Below are 20,182 nucleotides of genomic sequence, written 5' to 3'. Positions count from 1 at the left end.
ACTCGGCTTTAATCTTAACTATTACAGTATGCCTTAGAGTAGATTCTATCATGTAGCATCCTTGATACAGTTTCAGACTCTGGCAAAACATCATCCCTCAGACTGGTCGTGGCCATATGGGTAGTAAATGTATCCAACATTTTTTCATTGGCGCCTACATTATTACGTCTTGTCACCAATGGTTTCTTGGGTTTTCAAGTAAATTGTTGCACATACTGTGGTTTGGAGTTGCTGAGATGAAGCCCTACATTTATCTGCATAAAGCCAAATCCTATTTTGGAACTTTCTTTCCTTCTAATGAACTAACATCTGTTTAAAAAAAAAGAAATTCATGTTTCCAACTGAACATAAATGAGAAAAAAACAAAACAACAGGACACTGCCAAGAAGCTATTGTTGCCAAATTTTACATTATTAAAACAAAGCCTAGAATATTATGGGTGGACAGAAATGATACAGCATCATACCTGATCTGTCTTCATTTTGTGAATCACACCTTCTGCATAATTCTGGGATGGTCTTGAGAGAAGTTACAGAATACTGCAAAAAAAGAGAAAAAATGTATAGAGGCAATAATTAAAAAAGATAAAAAGTAAGATTTTCAAGAGATTCAAGTGTCATGGACATTAACTAATCTACAAACCAAGGCTGCTGCTGGCAGTCTGATGGTCTTCTTAGGTTGCATGAGAAAAGCAGATGGCACCTGCTTTTGTTTCCCACCTGGAGACATATGAAACATACTTTCAAAGCCAGAGCAAAGCAGCTTCTCACCTCAGATTTCTCCTTCCTGCAGGTCACCATTATTCAAGGCACAATGTGAGATACATCGGAGGTCAGACCACATTCAGGCTTCAAGGGTCTCACTTTGCCCACCTGTATACCTATTATGGTGTTGCACTGCAACAATTACCATGCTTAAAATTACAATTCAAGCTGTCACAAACCAATATGTAAAAGGGATGCAGAATATCTGGTCTCCAGAGATTTGATTTCAGACAGGGGGTGTGTACCCACACATACCAGATAACAGGCTCATTTCTCTAACCTGGGCTTTATTAAAGCAAACTTGTACTATTATTTTGATGTAAATAAAATATTTACAAAATAAAACATATCTAATATGAATCAACATGTTATTCTCCACATTAACCATTCAAGAATGGGGGGAAAAAACCCAGAGGTGCCATAGGTATTTTACTAAACAGAATTTTTTAGTTTATACACTTGTGGAATACCTTTAGAAAGACACAGGATCCAGTGTCATAAAACCATACATTCTGATATGCAGTTGTTTTATAGCAAGTCTTCCTTAATCATATGCTTAAATGTTACAGGAATCTCCAACAAATGAAAATCATTATGATTGTGAAAGAAATATCAATTACTTTGCTTATACAAAGCTTATACAGTATTTTGGAAACTTAAATAGAAGAAAAGCATTTAGGATTAGCGCAACTGAAATTTTTCTAAGAATACATAAACACCATATGTTTTCAAATAAACAGATATTTTTAGTTGGTGTGCTGTTGACCAATGAAGCAAAACAACTACATATAAAACCATATGAACTTTCCACACAAAAAAAGAAAGGGTGATACATTGTCTTGGGTTTTGCTGACAGTTTGTCATTCAGTGTTTGACATGCTTCTAAAGCTCAGCTGGCAATCTCCTTTAAAATAATCTAAATTCAAATTCATATGACCAATTGCAGAGTAATGTACTTTTCTGGTGCAAGTTTAAGACTGCTATTCAAATGACTGTAGTTACTTCATTAAATCTAGAAAACCTCTCAGGCCCTACTTTTTCCCTTGCCGACCTAATTCAGGGATGTATTGAGAAACCTCAACCACAAGAAAAAACCCTCGTAAGTATTCTCAGGATCAACACTGAATTTATTAATTAAAAAGTGTAGCAGCATTCCTGAACTACCCCATGATCCCAATACCCATTAAACAAGGGGTTGTCTATAAGGATATGAGTGCTTCAGGATGTGACAGCCTAAAGCAAAAAACAACAGAGCTGTGACAGGGATAAGGATGCTACTAAAGACCAATTAATACAAGTTAGACACAGACAAACACCATGTGCTGTGCTTCACTTTAGTTATTGTTTAATAAAGCCTGAGCTGTTAAGCTATACATCTTGCTATTTCAGCACAAAGACTTAGAATGCAATGTTGAACTGGTCTGCTAAGATTCTTAAAAGAATCCAAGGATCATGTCTCCAAGGAATATGGTAGCTTCATAAGACCAGCTGTTGCAGTTTAAACTATTACACAGTTTGTAATTCAATTAGAAAGAGGCCTTTTGTATTCTATTGTTATGTATTTTGTGAGGCAACTTCAAAAACAGAAAGCTGTCTTTCTTTTTGGTTTTTTCCTGTTCTTTCTTGGAAAACCAGATTTTTTTTTCTGTTTCAACATTGCTCTAAAATGTATTCAGTTAGTTGTCCCACCACCAAAAATCTATTGAATGTTTATAAATTTGCTATGCATTTTATTAATATAGGTTTGATTTCATTAAAGATTTCCTCCCACTTAGCTCTGTTCTCAAAAATACTTCTGCAAATTTACATTTCTGCCTTCTGTAATTTGTGGTTAAAATGTAAAGAACCAGCTTTTGGTCCACAAAACAAATAAAAAACCTTTTTCAAGTGGACCTCTCCCAACCATAAAAACAATCCATTCCCAGCTCTTCCCGCTGGAACTGATTTCTCACATATCTAGCTTCAGTTCTAATAATCAGTAATGTTTTCTAGCTTTTGTTCAACTATAAATTTCAAGGTTACACATGACATCAAAAGAAGTTGACACTGCAACCCTTCCTTGGAACAGAATTTAAGGCTTAATGCTTATTCAACAGCATTTAAAATTAATTACTTCCAACTCTTCATTCAATAATTTTAAATTTTTTTGCATGCAAAATTAAACACCACTTCTCACGTTTCACCATTGGAGTAACCATGTCAGCCAAAGCTGAAGGCACCAAGCTATGTAAGAGCTGAGCACATCGTGTTACTTCCTTAGTCAATGTTTATTGTGATCTTTGGTATTTAATTAAAGTCTGTTGTGGTTGATGGTGACATTCAGTAACAAACTAAGAGTTTGTTCCTAAAGTAACACATTTAATGGAATTTTTGATTACTGTTTGAGGTCTGGGTTCCTTTTCTGCATTTAAAGTCTGTTGAAATAGTGAACTCTAATAAGCTCTTAAAGAACTTTGTAATATGGAAGATCAGTATCAACAGCAAATGAGATAAGAAGCAGGAGCAAGCATTCCATGCAAATGCAAGATATTCCCAGCTTTTTCCAACCGACAATGGGACTTCCCTTATAATACAATACAATTGTTTATTATGTAACACTGCACTACAGAATCTGAATTAATGCCAATGTTAACCTTTCAAATTTCACATGATTTTCAAATTTTAATGCAATGAATTTTAAACAAAACACATGAGAAAAAATATCTTTAATAGGGCTGTTCTGCTTTGTGCCACTTGTCCACCACTTGCAGATGCACTTATGTTCTAGAAGTATCAGAAAGAAAAAATAACTAATCATGAGTAGTTATTGTAAAATGCAGGCAAACCCAGTGGGAAGAAATGATGATGTCCAACACCAGTTCAGAAGGCTGAATGATTTCTTTATTATAACTATGCTATAATACATTAATATACTATATATAAGGAAGATATTAAAACTATATACCTACTTTTTCTAACTACCATATCTAACTGACTCACAACTTGTGACCCTCTCGAGTGAGTCCAGACACAGGTGGATCGGATTGGCCATCAGGCTCAAACAATCCTCACCAGAATCCAATCAAGCAATCACCCAGGTAAACAGTTCTCCAAACACATTCCACATAGGAAAAACAAGGAGCAGAAATAGAAATTGTTTCCTCTTTCTTTCTCTCTGTGCACCTCTACGAAAAATCCTGAGAGAGAGAGAAATGTTCTTGCCACAAGTAGTAGCACAGACATATAACAGAAAATAGTAAAAGACTCAAGTAAATCAAGAAACAAAAGTTACTTTTCAACATTCTGCTGTAACCTAAATGGAGTCAAAGTGCAAAGTTGTATGCATAGTGTGACTCTCCGACCACATTGTCATAACCATGACACCCCCAAAGTATGAAGGACCATGTCCAACTTTTTGCAGTATCAAATAAGTTACTGCAATAAGTTACCACCACAAATGATCTTGACTGGATAAAGACACCAATGACTCTGTCTTGATCCTAAATGCACAGCTCTTTGTTTTCACTTTGGTACTGAAAATAGGCACCTTCCTCCATTGCAGCATTTTTTTCCAAGCATTTCCAAGTAAATAGTCTCATTTCAGTTTATTTGTGATAGTGGAAAAAAATGCTTCATTGATATTAAATACCTCTTAATTTAGTGACTTTACAATGCACTTTCTTAATCATTTATAAACTGTGCAATGCCATCATATTTCTGAGACATTTATTTGGGAATAGCAAGATATATTCAGAAAAAGTAAAGGAACAACACTTGGTCTGATGTTGCAGGAAGGTTTTTCTCAACAGTAGTGTCAATTTAAGCAGCTTCCAAACAAAAAACAGACAAGGAAAGAGATTAGACTGGTATGGTGCATGTGGGAAATATCACCTCCACAAACTAAATGTCTTTCTTACAGCTATAATGAACATCTTTGGAGCACTGATTAGGTTATTTGTGCTATGTGTTGTGTATCTTATATAGACACATGATATGTTATTCTTCCCTTTAGCTTAAAAGGGGACCTATATAGACACTACTAACACTGTTAGGGGTACAAAATGTCTGTCTGAAACTAACACTTCCTATGAACAGCCCAGTGGACATCTGCATTTTGCTTCATTCTGAAATGGGAGACAGAAAGAAAAGAGAGAGATGTAAGAGAGCTTCACCTGGATGGTAAATGACTCAATCTGCTGCAGAGAATGATTGTGCCTGCACAGCGATGTAGGACCCTATTCACTGAGCCCAGCAGGACTGGTGGCTGAGTAGGCAAAGTCTGGTTGTGTGTGAGCCCAAGCCTGAGGGGTGACCCAGCTCTTCCTGTGCCCAAGGAAAGGTGCAGCGCTGTGGGGCGCTATGTCGAGTAAATGGGAGGCTAGCAGCTTGGGCATACTCATGACCACGCATAGTCTATGTCTCCCTTCTTGCCAGGCGAGGATTCACAAGAAGTTTTTAAAACTGTTCCAAAATTCCTGATAATTCAACAATTGTTTACTTAGATTTGAATGCAATTACTGCACTTGTGTTTCACAAACCTTTAAATTAGGCACAGTCTCACACTGGCACCACTGAGCCTGGCTTTCATTCATACAGAGCTAAGAGAATGATCAGAGCAATTATCTATACACTCAATCTCTAACAGTTTACAAGCATTTTAGCATGAAGATCTCTGGTTATGATGAGGTTATCTTGTACTATTTCTGTAAACCAAAAAATAAAATATTTTCAATTTCCTCAATTTGCCAGTGCAGTATAAATCCTGCTTTCCAATCAAAGGATTAGGAAACCTTCAGGTAACCATACCAACAGCATAAAACTTCAGAGCAGGAATAAATTTATAGTCAAAATCAGGAGAAACAGCAAAACATACATTTGATAATGTATCTATCATTTAATGCAACCTAAAGGTCTTTTTATTCCCCTTCTTTTCTGTGAGCAGTTATTAATGAAGAAATAAATGAAAATATTCAGCTGGGTTGCTTAATGTTACTGCACACAGAATATTATTTTTGTTTAATGCAAAAAAGAGCCCCAGAAACCTATTTTGTTGTCTGAACTACAGTCAAATATACTATACCATTTAGATCAGGAATGGAACCATCTTAGTTAATAAAATGAGCATCATATTTACATTTCAGAACCCTGATGGAGTTGGTAGATGTAGCTGCTAATCCACTCTCAATAATATTTTAACAGTCATAGCAGTCAGTCTCCAATGGCTGGCTAAAAGTGATATCGCATTCTCTTTTAAAGAGGATGAAAAGAAGGCCCCCAGGAACTACTAGTAGGTCAGCCACGCCTCAGTGCCCAGTAAGAGCATGGAACAGATCCTCCTGGAAGTTTTGCTGAAACATATGGATGGCAGAGAGGTGACTAGAGGTAGCCAGCATGGCATCACAAACGGAAAATTGTGCCTGATTAAGGTAATGACTTCCTACAATGGAGGGAGAGAGCTACAGAGAAAGTGTCAGCTTCTGTAACACCTTAGGCACACTGTATCCAAGTACAACTTCCTTGCCTCTAATTTGGAGAGATATGGGTTTGATGGATGGATGGGCAAGGAATTGGCCATGTCCAGTGAGTTACAATCAACAGTTCAGTCTCCAAGTGAAACACAACGAGTGGTGTCCCTCAAGGATGCATACTGCAACCGATAGCATTTAATATCTCTGTCAAGGACACAGATTACAGGATCGGGTGCAAGTTTTCACATGACACCAAGCTGAGTGGTTGATTTGTGGAGGGACGGAATGCTATCCAGAGGGACCTTGGGACAGGTTGTTGTGTGGGCCCATGTGAACATCATGAAGTTCAACAAGGTCAAGATCCTGTGTCCATGGGTCAGAGCAATGCCCAGTATCCATACAGACTTGGATATTGAGAGCAGCCCTGCAGAGAAGGACATGACATCCTGGAGGATGAACAATTCGACATAAACTGGCAATGCTTACTTGCAGACCAGAAAGTCAGTCATATCCGGGGCTGCACAAAAAGTCTGGCCAGCAGAGTAAGGGAGGCGATACTCCCACTGACTTCATTCTTGGGAGAATCCACCTGGAATACTGCCTCTGGCCCAGAGGTTGCTGGGACAAAAACAACATAGACATGTTCAGTGAGTCCAGAAAAAGATCATGAAAATAGCCAGGGGCCTGGACCACCTCTTTTGTGAAGTAAGGCTGAGAGAGAGTTTGGATTCTTCATCCTGGAGAACAGGCGGCTGCAGGGAGACTTTCTTACAGCCTTCCAATATATACAGGAGGCTTATGAGAAAAATACAGAAATGCTGTTTTCCAGGGCCTGTAGTGACAGGACAAGGGGCAATAAAAAAACATCAGTTTAGATTGAACACAACAAGGATATTTTTTACAATGAGGGTAGTGAGACACTGCAACAGGTTGCCCAGAGAAGTTGTGGATGCCCACCACACATGATTGTATTTGGTTTATGTGGCAAACTAAGAGCAGAGGCTGCCTCCATGCAGGACTGGCTGCTGGCAAAGGCTGAGTCCATCAGAGATGTTGGTAGCACCTCTGGGATAACAGATTTAAGAAAGGGTAAAAACCACTGCATAAAAGCATCTGGGAGAGAGGAACAATAGAATGTGCGATACCAAGGTCAGTGAAGAATTAGGGGAAGGCAGAGTTCCAGATACTGTAGCAGACATTCCCCTGTAGTCACAGGAGAATACTGTGGTAGAGCAGATACCCAGCCTTCAGCCCACAGAGGACCTCCTGGAGTGTGTGGATGTGCCCTGAAATAATCAGCAGCCTGTGGAAAGACAGTGCTGGAATAGGGTCCTGGCAGGAACTAATTCTTGTGGAGAGGAGCCCACATTGGAGCAGGTTTTCTGGCAGGAACTGTGACCCTGTGTGAGACACATGCTGGGGAAGTCTGCTCCTGAAGGATTCTATCTCAGGGAAAGGATGCATGCTGGTGCAGTCCATGAAGAATGCTGGTCCCTGGGAAGAACTCACAGAAGAAATTCACAGAGGATTGCCTTCTGTGAATGGGACCCCCTGCTGGTGCAGGCATGAAGAGGATGAGGAGGGAACAGCAGAGACACTCTGTGATAACCTGTCTTAGGTTACAATGTAAGATATATCCAAAAGTATGTATTCTATCACCATCTTCATAAGCTGTTAAAACCAGGTATGGAAGTGCTCCTTATCTACTTCATGACTCATCCCTGATAACTCCAGGGGATAGCTTCTGTTAATGGGCCATCAAGTCTCAATGCAAGACTGATAAAATTACATCATCCATTGTGAGATGCTCCACCCAGGAGGAGGATCCAAGCATTCCTACCTGGATATGATCTGAAGTTTGGAACACAATGGGCAGTTTTATCCACTGAATTCCCAGAGGACAAGAGCTCCATAACCACCACTGGATCTTCTGAGGAAGATCAAGCCCTTCTACAGGGTAACTGCTTCTACATAACCACATCTATTACTTCAAGAGGACTGCAGCCACCATTTAATCGGACTGCTACCAACATCCTAACCAACAGGGTGTCAGGTCGTATTCTGATTCTGTCAGTGTTGCTGTATTAATGCATTTATTTTAATTTTCCCATTAAATTTTATTTCTGACTTGGGATCTTCCACTGGTTTCCTTTCAAACTAGTACCTAACCTGAATGCAATCCCTATCCTCCCCCATCGCCCTGTGCTTATCAAGGTGTAAGGCAAAGCACTCAGGAGTAAAGTTGAGATTGCAAAGAGGGAGGGGTGTGGGCAAGGTGTTTTTAGATTTGTCCTTGTTTCTCATCATCCTGTGCTCTTTGATTGGCAATAAATTAATATCACCAAGAGGAGTCTTTTTTTCCTATTACACTAATTGGTGAGTGGTGTCCCCCTTCTTAACGCACAAGTTTCTTGATGGAGTAGGATTGACAGAGTGGCTTGGTGGGCACTTGATAACCAGTCAATATCAACCCATCACAATGAGCTTTGGAAGAACCTGATCTAGTGGAAGATACCCCTACCTATGACAGGGAGATTGGAACTGAATGACCTTTGAAGGTCCCTTCCAACCGAAACCATTCCAGGACTCCATGATATAGGAGAAATATAGTTTCCTTTTCTCATGTACAAATGTAACATAAAAACGAACAAGCAAACCAACAAAAAACCCCCAAAACAAACAAACAAACAAAAAACCAACCAAATAAAAAACAAAACAAAGGAAAATAAAATATGAACCCAAACACACTCCCCCCACCCCCCTTCCTTTACTTATATATTTGCCTTTTAAATAAAATTCCTGTCTTTCTGTCTATCTTTTTCGATTATTACATTTTGGTCAGTTGTGCTGAAATGGATGACAAGGGTCTGGACTACAAACAGTGGCTTTCTAAATGAAGTACATTTGTAAGTGCATCATTTTAACAGCTTATTTGCTGCCATTTTTATTAGTCACTTTTCTGCACAGGATTAGAACCAGAGGGCTAACATGAAATAATATAATTTGCTAATACAGATGCTATGCAACTGCTCTTACCAGAGCATGCTAATGATAAAATGTGAAGGTCAGGTATTTCTAAACTGTGTATGATGACATATGAGTAGATCACTAGAGTAACCATGAATTCTCTTGTTGATCTGGGTTCTGGCAACAAATCCTTTGTCCTCTTACTTGTTAAAGCAGGGAGTAAAACTGCTACCTCAATCTTTTGTGATGATTTTTTATTTAATGTTCAGCATCCACTGAAAGAACAGCCTATGAAAGCAGGCAGCCTGAGCTGTTCAGCAGAAAAGTGCGTAACCTAACCCACCAGTATGCAGAAACAGCCACAATGGGAGAGACATGGAAAGGTTACATCTATCATGTTTTACAGTTTTACTAAACTGAGTATAGAAACAGATACCAGGACAAAATCTGGCATATAACAGTAATGTAAGAAAGTTGCCCCTAATAATGCTCAAGATTGGCTCATTGTCTTGTAATATTTTGGGCATTTGCCATATTCTGCTTTAATAAAAATTCAACAGTACAACAGTAGAAAAAAAAATTTCTCTTCAAAAGGAATTTTTCAGTGAATAAAGCATCTGGAATGTTTTAAAAGGAATCAGGAGTCCCAAATGCTAATGGGAAAACCAGGCCCTTTGTGAAGAAAAAAAAAAAATTACTATAAAACTATGAAACGTGTAAGGACATAGTGGCATACTTTAATCTGAAAATTGAATTATTAATTTATAATTTATAAGCATTCATAATAAATTCTCTTATGGGAGATTTAATTTATGTATTCAAGTCTATTTTTTATCAAACATTGAACATATGAGCAACTCTATTGCACAAAAAAGCAGAAATACTGGCACTAGGAGTAGCACTATGAGTAATAGAGAAATATACTACAGGAAGTACCAGTACCTCCTATAAAAACACTAAAAATGTAGAAAGTAACACAGTATTTTTGTTTGAAATTAGGGCTCTTTTATTTGTGACACTAAGGATCACTGCTGCCTATGAATCCCTCAGTTTATCTCTTTCTGTACACTACCACATCACATCTATTGATAAAATGGAGCTGTATTGGGAAATGTCTACTTGTGAAAAATGGCAAAGGTGAGAAAGGCAGGTTTTCTACAACTGAAATACATTTGATTAAAAAAATGCTGTCTAAGGCTAGCACTACCGCACAGCTCATTCAGGACAATATAGAAGAGAAGCAACCCAGACATGAAACAAATTTATTAATTTTGTCTACAAGTAATTTTTACTACCTGAAGGAGAGGAATCAAGTTTTCATTCCAAGCTTTTTAGAGAGATTTCCTTTACAAAACATCTGATTTTAATTCTAGATTCAACCCATTCCCTTAAATAAAGTAAAAAGAAGTGTTGCTTCTAACAGGAGTGTTGCTTTTTATCTCAATCAGGATTGAGATATCTAGGGTCATCTCAACTTGAACAAATAAAATAAGACTTGTACTTACCGATATGTCATCACTAAAATCTATTTCATCCAAATCAAGGTATTCAGGAGCTTCCATTATTCTCTTATGGACATTTTGGGTGAGTCAGCAGATATAGTAAAGACCTAATTAAGAAAAGATAAATTTGTTGTATTTAGAGAGCCAAAATCACACAGAAGAGTTTTCATATAGTTGATACAATACTGAAACATTTAACTTGAATAGTAAAGTGTTTCATAACTTAATCTTAGAAGATAAATAAAATTTACCACCTCTACTCAGCATATTGTAAAGCAACATTCCAATTTTCTGGGAGAATAGCTAAATGCTATGCAAAGTACAAGTAAAAAATACTTGATTCATTATCACTCAGTCCCTCCAGAAGTTCAATACAGGTGTAAAGACCTAGGCTGTTGAACACCCTCATGACCTTGCAACCATAGCTGTGTTAATGATGTACCTTCTCAAAAGGATGAGACATTTACCCACAGCAACTCCTGTTACTCTGCCCAAGATGGCAGAAAAGAACTGAGATTCCTGCTGTGCACAGACAACAAAGTCCTATTACACCTTATCTCTGCTTACAAGCAGACTAACATACAATGCAGCCAGTGCTTTACAGATTAATGATTTACCACCCCTCAGGCTCTGAGTGCACATCCCCCAGAAGTGTACATCTGATTCAATACCAGAATAATATCACGTGCACTAATTATCAGGGCATTAACCATTTTCTTACAGCAAGAGGAAAAGAAGAGCAAATTCTCTTGCAAAGCAAGAAATTTGTCTGGAAAAGTCAGTTATTAGATCTGAATAAATTGAAGCTTCAACAATCAGAAGATCAAAGACAATAAATCCCTCATTGTCAATCTTAACTACAATGAAGATGTGTGTTATCACTACAGACAAGTGCCACACAAGTAAAAGTAGAAAAAGAAGGTATTTTAAAGGAAGCTGAAAAACAAAAGCACAATGCATTTTTAAATAATGTGAGTCACTACATAAGAATTAAGTATTACTATAGAAGAAAATTAAATCCTCCAGTACTTGCACATAACAAAGGAAACACCTTAAGGAAAAAAAAAGACACAGGACACAAACCCAGTTTATTCATATGACAACTACCAAGACATATGTTTATGAAAAATCAGCTGTGTAGGCCTAAATAAAATCACTGTGTGAAACTTTCACATGCATTTAAAAATTACTAGGCTATGGGGTCTGAAAAAAAGCTTTTCTTTAAGTGTCAGACAAAACAAAACCTCAGTAATTTATATCCCTAATAATACACTCTCCAAGCACAAAGCTGACCTTAATACACCTGTTTTTGAGAAGCTATTAGAAAGAGAACCGGTAGGCAAAACTCCCGTAATATGCTGAAATAGATGGAAAAGCAATTTTTTGTTTCTCACCAAGTTACTGAAGCACTATCAGCAGCATTTTTTCATTAAGTGAATGTTCCAGTTTTGGCTGGGGTGGAGTTAGTTTTCTTCACAGCAGATAGTATGGGGCTGGGATTGGTGGGACTTGTGCTGGAAACAGAGCTGATAATTCAGGGATGCTTTTATTACTGCTGAGCAGGGCTTACACAGAGCTAAAAAATTTTCTCCTCCTTACCCCTCCCCACCTGTGAGCAGGCTGGGGGTGCAAAAGGAGTTGGAACAGCCAGGACAGATGATCCCAATTAACTCAGTGAGATATTCCACAGCAGATGACATCATGATCTGCATAGAAAGCTGAAGGAGAGGAAAAGGAGGGTGTTTGGAGTGACGAAGTTTGTCTTCCCAGGCCAGTGTTACACATGACAGGGCCCTGCTCTCCTGGAGATGGCTGGTCTGCTCATGTAAAATGGTGAATTAATTCCTTGTTTTGCTCTGCTTGCATGCACAGTTTTTGCCCTTCCCTACTAAACTGTCTTGATCTCAACCCAAGGGTTTTCTCACTTCTACTCTCCAAGAAATTGTGTGGTGACACTGTGGAGGAGAGCAGCATGTAACAACAACCTCAACTACCTAAAATTTACTCTCACTTTGACTGTTAGACTTGAGTGAAACAGTGGGAAAAGGCTACAGAAAGGTAAAACCAGAAGTGTCTCTATAGTGAAACTCATCAGAAGCTTTTTATTTCGCACATTCGCAAATGCAAAGTTTATTCTCAGAGACCCACGAAAATCAGACAAAAGCCAGACAATGAAAGGAAATAGCTATTGTTAAAAGGCATGACATATTCAAGTCCACAAATTTCTGTATTGCAGATTTTCCTTAGCAGAATCACAAAGTATCAGTATATTTTTAAAATATTTACATATTTGGTAAACATTACAGCTAAATTGTGCATTGGTAATGTATTGCAGTGGCAATATATTGCAAGGCAAGGTTTTGGTAGTGGGAGAATTACAGAGCTGGCTTCTGAGAGAAGACGCTAGAAGTTTCTGCTGTGTCTGATGGAGCCAGTGCCAGACAGAGCACTCCAAGACAGATCCATTGCTGATCAGACCTGAGCCTGTCAGTGATGGTGGTGGCACCTCTGGGATAACAGTTTTAGGAAAGGGAAAAAGCTACTGTGCAACAGCAGCCAGGAGAAAGGAGTGAGAATATGAGAATAATGGCCCTGCAAACACCAAGGTCAGTGCAGGAGCGGGACAAGGTGGTCCAGGTACCAGAGCTGGAATTCCTCTGTAGCCCAAGGTGAAGGCCATGGCAGGGCAGCTGTGTGTCTGCTTCCCATGGAGGAGTCAGAGCAGTTGGAAGCCCAAAGGAGGCTGTGACCTCACAGAAAGTCCATTCTGGAGCAAGGTCTTTGCAGGACCTGTGAGCATGCGGAGAATGGAAACTATGCAGAAGCAGTTTGCAGGCAGGACTTGTGACCTCTCTCCAGAGAAGTAGAGACTAGCTGTCAGTCTGTCACTGTGACTACTGACATCAGCTCAAACCAAATTATTATTACTTTTTGAAGTAAGACAAAGGCCGACTATCTATGCCAAATGTATTAGACAAATTCTGGCTGTATATGCCATCTACCAGAGGGTGGCTGGGCACTGGAACAGGTTTCCCAGGGAAGTGGTCACAGCACCAAGCCTGACAGAGCTCAAGGTTTATTTGGCCAATGTGCTCAGACACAAAGTGTAACTCTTGGGGTATTCTGTGTAGAAAGCTAGATTCTATGATCCTTTTTTGGTCCCCTTGCAACTCAGAATATTTGCATTATTTTGTGTGTACTGTCCAAGACAAATTAAAGGACTGAGTTACTACATAAGGTGATAAATGTATGAAATAGGGATGAATAAGGTTAAAAATATATATGGACAATATAACATAGAAACAGTTTGAAAACAAACCAAAGCTTCAATGAGTTTCTGTTTTTCATTGGAATTAAACGGATTAAAGCTGCCCACCCACTATATTTAAAAGTCAACAGAAGAGATAAATAAAGCTACTTTAAACATCTCATGTAAGGAAGAATCAAGAAGTGATCAGGGTTTTTATTTTCAAATAAAACTGAACTTATTCAACTAAAATTAAATTATAATTTTTAAAAATTAGATTTTGAAATAATTTTTTGAAAGTAAAATTAAATTAGTCACTTAAAAATTATTCAGTGCATAAAAAACTCCATAGCTTTAGTAAAATAACTATTATTCCTGGTTACCACATATCTCAATATTTAGAACAGAAAGATCTCAACCTTTCAAACTTATTTTTTCATTCCAAATTGGAAGAAGCCATTGAAGCAAAAGAAATTTGTTGTATCCATGCACAGTTGACAAAAGGACTTCATTCTACCTAGTGATGTTGAAAACCCATTAAGTCAGTCCACAGTCCCGTACCACTACTTCCCCAAAATCTTATTTTCTGTCTTTTCAAACCTTAAAGACTATGAAACACACAAAGGCTGAAGAGTCAGTCAATAACCAAACCACAGACATTTTCTCTATGGAACGCTTACTGAAAATAGTGTTCAGTTATATGAAAAGGAAGGGCAAGAGATTAATGTATTCACTTTGCTACAAGATTTTAATTTTTTTCTTAACAAAGTAAAATTGAACAGTACCTCAATTCAATTATTATGACTAAATAAGATTTCTCATGACTATATTTGGAGTTTTATGCAGAAGGTGTACTTTCTGGATACAATTTAACACAGTAGAACTCCACCATGCATAATCCAAACCATATGGTAAGGATGGTACTCAGAGCTGTGACTATTTTGAGAGCTTAGTGATGGCTGAATCCAGCACAACACCAGAAGCAGAAACAATCTGAATAGGATTCACAGGAGGATCATAAGCCCAACTGGTCAAATTCAAGGTAGAAATAATTGCAACCAAAATTACAGCTGCTAGCAGCAGCTGACATGAGATGAATAATGTGTTTTCAGTACCAAAGCAAACATCAAAGCAATACAGATGACTGTCTCTAGCTTGTCAGCAGAAATGTCTGACATTTAACCTATAAATGCTCCTAACTGTATTTTGGAAGCTAGTAATTTAATATTCCACAACATTTTAACCCAAAAAGGGCATTTCCTCTCTGACAATTTGACTTGCAGAGAGACATATGCACACACATGTATGTTTTATACAGGTTAAAGAAATTTGGTTGGCTCTCAGAATTCACAACTAAAAGAAGAATACCTCATAAACATCACCCATATGTACTTGGGAAAAAAAGTGGTTTTTTACAATTTTGTGAACCAGTTCACCAGGAGCAATCAAGCTAAATACTACTACAAAGGAATGGGTAATACTAGAATTATCAGTAGAATAACATATTGCATATGTTTCATTGCAACAGATAGTAGTAACTGGAACTAAACTCATCCTTCTCCTTTTCAAACACATTGTTTTTTCAAAACAGATTTCCTCTGCTGTTTTCCTTCTCAGCTAAAACTAGACACCTGAGCTCAAATCCTGTTGCTAACATTCAGTACAATCAGATGAATTAGAGGAAAAAGCGACAAAAAGAGCAATTTCTCGAATAATATTACTAATAATAGTAGCAGTGAAGTATTAGATGCAGCAAACAAATCCATCAACTCCTGCAAACACTAAAAACCCTCTCTGAGTGATGGTACATATTATCAAGGTTGCTTACAATTGTTCACAGATTTAGTTTCTAAGGTAGACCAAGCCCTGGATTTTTCTTTCCACACAGTCTCAAACAAACAGTCACACCATCAGCAATCCCTAGGGCCCATTGTGCCTTTTGAAGATGAAGTAGACTCAATGTAGGAACAGCAGGAATGCTTTACATCACATAACCCATACTAGTGCTCATAGGCAAGAACAAGGCCCTACCGGTGAGCTTTTGCTGTCAGGCAATTAACTGAGTGAATGAGGAGACTGACATAGGAGGCAGGATATGTGCAACCATCAGGTTCAGGCTCTTGTTCTGACTGTTCAATGCAAAACTGTGGAACAAAACAGCCTAACTGATTTGTAGCAATGCCTTTGCCACAAGGCTGTAGTGAATTCAGTAGCTTCTAAAGCAAACTGATTCAGTGCATCAGACAAAAGCAGTCTCAGTGTAGCATGCAAAAGGCTAAATCCAAGAGTGAACACACGGAAAATGTCCCTTACTGAGCCAAAATAAAACATGTAATTGAAAATGCATATTTTTAATTATTTATGGATACATAAAAACCAAGAACAAATAACAATAAAAGATCTGCTGTCAATTAAATCTTTATTTCAGTTGTAACTCAAAGAAATCCTGCTAAATGCCACATGGGATTTTATTTTCCACGTCAGAACTACTTTGACAAAATATTTGGGGATTTACTTAAACTTTCAATCAAATATAAAGTGAATCAGATGTAAAATACTTCTAAGTTTCCTTTAGCACAGTTAGTATTAAAGATTAGGCTTTAAATGCCAGAATGCCATGACAGTTGCTTTTAAATTAGGGGATAAGGTTACATTTTTCAATTATAGGTCTAAGATAACAAAATAAACATATGGTTGTTCCCTAAGCATCAGAAGTTATAGTAGCTCAAGATGAACAAGATCTGTGGGCAGAAATGAAAGACACTACATCTTTAATTTAAGCACACAGTATGCGTTTCAACTAATGCTTGAAATCTGGTAAGCATCTGATTTTTATTCCCTACCATTAAGAAATACCAAGATCATAACCCCAAATTTCTTCACTTTCAAACTAACAGAACAGTGTAACACTACATTATGTAAAATCTATTCAGCATGCAATGAAAAGCCCAGCACACAATTAAAATCTACTTTTGAGGAAGGGATGTCAGCACTAGGAAATGCCTAAAACTGAATTCAGTTCCTCCATCCTCATATTCTACTGTAACACCCAAGTTCTACAAAAAATTAATTTGGCCTTCCAACTCTATGTAATACACAATGTGCAGAAAGCAGTACAGTAAGTCCACAAGCACTGCCACAGCTGGGGGATGTGAGAACTGGACTGCTGAATGAAGGCAAGAAAGCTTCGCTACTCTGGGCTACACTATTACCTCTCTAGCTATGCCATCATTACTTATGCTCCCTGGTACCTGGCTGTGTGTTGTCTCCTATTAAAGATTACATGTTATTTGAGACACGGATTGCATGGTCCCTGTACATTTATCTGGCTTTTCGTATAGCTGGTGTCCTTGTCCATTAACAGAGCTTTGTGTGCAAGAGTAATCCAGTTAAATATAAATGCAATGCAAATACACTAGAGTGGGCCCTGGAAGAGGACACATTTGAAGCTTTGTAGACAATATCTTTAGTCACTAAATACAGATGGTGCCCTTGCAGGTGATAAGTGCCAAAGTCAAGGAGAAAGCATCATACACATAGAAAGCATCAAACACATAGGAAGAATACAGTTTCATTAGAATATAAGAGAACAGCTGAGTTGAAAGTTGAAGAATGATCATACCATGATCATTTAGGTATGACTAATGACTAATTGATTAAATTTAACACTATACATGTATGCACTCTTAGAAGACGCCAGCTTCTAACTCATATTTTTATTATCTTCATCATCTCTAAAGGGGAAATTACTTGGATATAATCAATAAATTTTTAAGCAATATGATTTTAGGAATATAAAGAGTGACAATGAAGTTCAAATAGAGGCTGATTTCCTTTGTAAGTATACTACTTTAACTTTATGCATTCAAATAAAAAGGCAACATGATACATGGTTAGACTACATTGGTATTTTTAAGTCATATAAGGGTTTGTGATAATATAATGTACTCTGAACTACATTGTGCAACCAATTTTTGTTACCCTCTAGATCTCCCAAAGTATTTTTTCTGACTGTGTAATGTAACATTTTTTCTACAACTTGTCATTGAAATTACCTATCAAGTCAGATCTTAAACATAGAAATATATAGGGAAGGTTCAACTCAGTAGGAGTTAAGAGTTAAGATGAATTTTAAATAACAATTCATTGGAAAAAAAAAATAAAAAAGAAATTACAGTGAAGCTGAAAAATTATGTGATTTATTTCAGTGAAGGAATGTATTCTGTAACCAGGATTACCTAATCCCTTATCACATTTATTCAGGAATACTCCTGAGTTTAAAAGTTCACAACAGCAATTCATAATAGTATGATACCTCTAAATAAGTAAAAACAAAAGCACTGCTTTTAATCACCACTCAAGTACTATCAGTGCACAAGCTATACAGATAGGACAGAAAGACAGAATTCAGCAAAGCACAATTTTCCAAGACTAAAAGATGCTGTTTGCAAAATTTTACTCCAGAAAAATTCTGCATTCCAGACATATGGAAACAATCCACCTACAGCCCTGAATAGTCCCAAATACTGAGCCCAGTTCTGTTCCTAATGAAGCCAGAGTACATAGAGGACTGGTTTAAGATAAGAACAAATGTATTTATTCCTGGGCAAACGTAGTTGAACTCCTGGTTATATACCCAAACCTTGAGAACATATGTTTTTCCATATTGGTTGCATGTAAAGGGCAGGACTGTCCCACCCTGCTCTGCACTGGGGCGACCTCACCTCTAGGCCTGCATGCATTTTTGGGCACCACAAATGATTTAAGAATGATCTAAAGCTATTAGAAAGTGTACAAAGGAGAGGTATAAAGATGGTGAAGGGCCTGGAGAGGAAGCCATAGGAGGTGTAGCAGAGGTCACTTGGTTGGTTCAGCCTGGAGAAGAGGAGACTGAGGGAAGACCTCATTCCAGTTCTGCAGTTTCTCCATGAGGGGAAGCAGAGAGGCAGACACTGATCTCTTCTCTGTGGTGACAGTGACAGGATTCAGGAGAATGGCAGGAAACTCTGCTAGGGGAGGTTTAGGTTCAATATCAGGAAAAGGTTTTTCAACCAGAGGGTAGCTGGACACTGAACAGGCTCTGCAGGGAAAAGGTCACAGCACCAAGCCTGACAGAGCTCAAGAACTGTTTGGGTAATGCTCTCAGATACAGGTTGCAATTCCTGGGGCTGTCCTGTGCAAGGCCTGGAGCTGGATTTTGATGATTCTCGTGCTTATTTACTGACTGGGATTTTCTACATTTATATGATTCTATTATTCAATCCCACGGAGCCTTAAGAGGGATGCACAATTTGCACAATTTCTGCAGCCCAGGAAGTCAAACATGTCCAAACTAAAAGCAGCGTGACCACCAGGTCAAGGGAGGAGATTCTGCCCCTCTACTCTGCTCTCATGAGATTTCAGCTCAAATAGTGTCACCAGTTATAGGATCCCCACCAGTTCTAGGATCTTCAGTTCTAGGATCCTGTAGACCCATTGGAGTGGGTCCACAGGAGGGCCATGAAAATAACTAAAGGGAGGAAAAGCTTTCTTACAAGGTAAGACTGAGAGAGTCAGGGGTGGTCATTCTGAAGAAGAGAAGGGTCCAAGGAAACCTTACTGCTACTTTTCAATACTTCAGAGGGGGTTTACAAGAAAGACAGGGACAGATTTTTAGTAGGGACTGCAGGGATAGAACAAAACGTAATAGTTATTTAGTTTAAACTAGACATAGCGAATAATTTTTTTGCAATGTGGTGGTAAAACACTGGAACAAGTTGACAACTTGTCATCTGCCAACTACCCTTGCCAACATTCAAGGTCAAGTTGGACTGGAATCTCAACAACCTGACCTGGTTGAAGATGTCCCTGCATATTGTAAGGGATTTAGACTAGATAACCTTTCAAAATCCTTATGATTCTATGATTTTGAAGAAGTCATGTGGAAGTAGGTAATAATACATGGCTCACCTACTCTTCTACTTCATTAAATGAATGGAAAATTCATCACAACCTCAGGCATTTTAACATCAAATATATATAACTTTTAGAAAGACTGACATCTCTAAGATGTGTGTCAGCATACACAGAGTGATGATAAAGCATGCTTATTAAGATACAGTTCCTCATGTTTTTGAGGGTTTTTTTCACACATTGAATAATACTTCAGATAACTTCCTGCAAGTATTAGTCTAAGGATGACATCTGAGCTGCAGTGACATACAAGCAAGCTTTGCTTTTGATATCTGTGTGTCTAAGATGCTACCCACCTTAGCA

General features: G+C 38.0%; 1 protein-coding gene across 3 annotated transcripts in view; it reads right to left on the bottom strand.

The window, feature by feature from the left end:
* The window catches only part of SNCAIP (synuclein alpha interacting protein), an 89,547-nt gene that overhangs the window by 41,463 nt on the left and 27,902 nt on the right, over nucleotides 1-20,182 (bottom strand). For 2 of the 3 annotated variants that reach the window (XM_068177221.1, XM_068177223.1), the window contains 2 exons: nucleotides 10,684-10,787; nucleotides 467-539 (listed from right to left, as the gene is read on the bottom strand). In XM_068177221.1, coding sequence (XP_068033322.1) covers nucleotides 467-539; nucleotides 10,684-10,740 — 130 coding nt within the window. In that variant the 5' untranslated portion in view covers nucleotides 10,741-10,787. Of the gene's footprint in view, nucleotides 1-466; nucleotides 540-770; nucleotides 851-10,683; nucleotides 10,788-20,182 lie in introns of those variants that run through there. The other variant, XM_068177222.1, reaches the window with a different exon arrangement.

The sequence above is a fragment of the Anomalospiza imberbis genome, chromosome Z (genome assembly GCF_031753505.1).
Source record: "Anomalospiza imberbis isolate Cuckoo-Finch-1a 21T00152 chromosome Z, ASM3175350v1, whole genome shotgun sequence".
In the NCBI taxonomy this organism is placed as follows: Eukaryota; Metazoa; Chordata; class Aves; order Passeriformes; family Viduidae; genus Anomalospiza; species Anomalospiza imberbis.
This window is presented reverse-complemented; position numbering and strand designations above follow the sequence as displayed.